The following is a 2500-nucleotide window of genomic DNA, read 5'->3' on the forward strand; positions in this document are numbered from 1 at the left end:
ACACCTCCTCTGTCTGACACACACCCTCTCTCTCGCACTCTTTCCTTCTCTCTCTCTCTCTCTCTCTCTCTCTCTCCTTCTCTTCGGCTCGTACTGCTCTGGCCTCCTGTGGCAGCCCGACAGACAGCTGTTGCCCCTGGGTCCTAAAAATAACCATGTTACTCCCACCTGCCAGAGGTGATGCGAAACGCAACGTATAAAGACACACACACACACACACACACACACACACACACACACACACACACACACACACACACACACACACACACACACACACACACACACACACACACACACACACACACACACACACACACACACACACACACACACACACACACTAAATAGTGAGCCAGGTTTGTGGATTAGCTGTTTAACACGGTGCTGGGCTCATGCCAAATAGTGAGCCAGGTTGGTGGGTAAGCTGTTTAACACGGTCATGGGCTGATGCTAAATAGTGAGCGTGGGAAGTGTGTTGATTGCTATGCTCTTAGTGCGGTCCAGTAAATCAGACTGATTAAAAAACGAATCAGAATCAGACTGTTTCATTCTTCAGAGAGAAGAATCTCTAATTACAGGGCTTTTCTGCTGTGTGGGAAAACTCCCAAAAACGCCTGAAATCACTGAAAGAAAAATGTTTAATTTCTTTTAATTCCCCAGTAATGAAGGAGCTCTTAACGAGGCTGTGCTCCACTAACGAGGGTCTGTCTGTCTGTCTGTCTGTCTGTCTGTCTGTCTGTCTGTCTGTCTGTCTGTCTGTCTGTCTGTCTGTCTGTCTGTCTGTCTGTCTGTCTGTCTGTCTGTCTGTCTGTCTGTCTGTCTGTCTGTCTGTCTGTCTGTCTGTCTGTCTGTCTGTCTGTCTGTCTGTCTGTGGCAATCTCCTCTGCTCCCTTGGCGACATGATAAATCTTTCATCAGGAGGTGATTGTGTGTGTAAATAAAACACACACACACACACACACACACACACACACACACACACACACACACACACACACACACAGAAATCTAATAAGTGCTCGGGGGGGGGGGGGGGGGGCAAAAGACATTGACTGAGTGGGTGGGGTTGGTAAAACACAAACACACAAACGTACAAACACACACAAAACAGGGAAGTCAGTGTGACCATGTGTGTTTGTGTGTGTGTGTGTGTGTGTGTGTGTGTGTGTGTGTGTGTGTGTGTGTGTGTGTGTGTGTACGTTAGACTGTGTGTGTGTGTGTGTGTACGTTAGTGTGTGTGTGTGTACGTTAGTGTGTGTGTGTGTGTGTGTGTGTGTGTGTGTACATCAGTATGTGTTGTGTGTTGTGTGTTTAGGTGGGGGGTTTCAGTTGCAGATTATAAATCAGCGTAATTTATGCTGGATAACACACTATAAGAAGCTTATCCACAGAGGACACAGCCAATAGGAGAGACAGGAGAGTCTGAGTACACAGGCGTGTGTGTGTGTGTGTGTGTGTGTGTGTGTGTATGTGTGTGTGTGTGTGTGTGTGGGAGGAGATCAAATCATCCATCACAGAAAGTTCAAGCAAAGGCGAAAACTAGTTTCCTTTCTCTCCATGCTTTTACAAACACACACACACACACACACACACACACACACACACACACACACACTCCAAACGCACAAAAAAAGGGGGGGGGCACTGCTAGGCACTGACTGCCCGTCTGACTGTACAGCTCAGCCTGGGTTACGCACACACACACACACACACACACACACACACACACACACACACACACACACACACACACACACACACACACACACACACACACACACACACGCCACACACACACACACACACACACTGAAACACTCTGGGACTGAGTGCAGAGGTCCAATGCGTGCACTGTGTGCTAGGATGAGTATATGAGAGAGTGAGAGAGAGAGGGACATTGTTTGTGTGTGTGTGAGTGTGTGTGCGTCCGAGTGCGTGTGCGTGTGCGTGTGTGTGACTCACCAGGAATATTCTGTAGGCGTCTTTCCTCCTGACCGGACCCCAGCAGGAGTCTGTGTCGTTGTACGTCACACTCCCAGCACTACACGAGTGGTTCCCACTGCAGACACACACACACACACACACACACACACACAAACACACACACACACACACACTTTAAACACAACACGGAGTATCTGACAAATTTGAATAATACCCTGCCCCCAACACAGACAGCACAGACAGACAGACACACACACACACAAACACACACACACACACCATCTGGAGTGTGTACAAGGTTCCTTTTACAAAACCACATTTCTAATAGGATACTCATTCATCTTGCCGGTCCGACCATGATGATATCTCCTGAAGATAAGTTCTGCTTCAATAAATTATAAAACGTTTCATCTGTGTACTGAACTAAGTGTTTGTCTGAAATATAAATAGTTCAATCTCTGTACTTAACTAAGTGTTTGTCTGAAATAGAAATAGTTTATGTCTGTACTGAACTAAGTGTTTGTCTGAAATATAAATAGTTTATGTCTGTACT

General features: G+C 46.7%; 1 protein-coding gene across 1 annotated transcript in view; it reads right to left on the reverse strand.

Moving 5' to 3' along the window:
* Positions 1 to 2500, reverse strand: part of tmem104 (transmembrane protein 104) — a gene marked incomplete at its 3' end in the record, with an annotated part of 72476 nt that overhangs the window by 50624 nt on the left and 19352 nt on the right. Inside the window, exon 8 of the mRNA XM_080835615.1 lies at positions 1966 to 2062. Within this exon, the coding sequence (XP_080691741.1) occupies positions 1966 to 2062 (97 nt within the window). The remainder of the gene's footprint in view (positions 1 to 1965; positions 2063 to 2500) is intronic.

The sequence above is a fragment of the Sprattus sprattus genome, assembly GCF_963457725.1.
Source record: "Sprattus sprattus genome assembly, chromosome: 3".
Classification (NCBI taxonomy): Eukaryota; Metazoa; Chordata; class Actinopteri; order Clupeiformes; family Clupeidae; genus Sprattus; species Sprattus sprattus.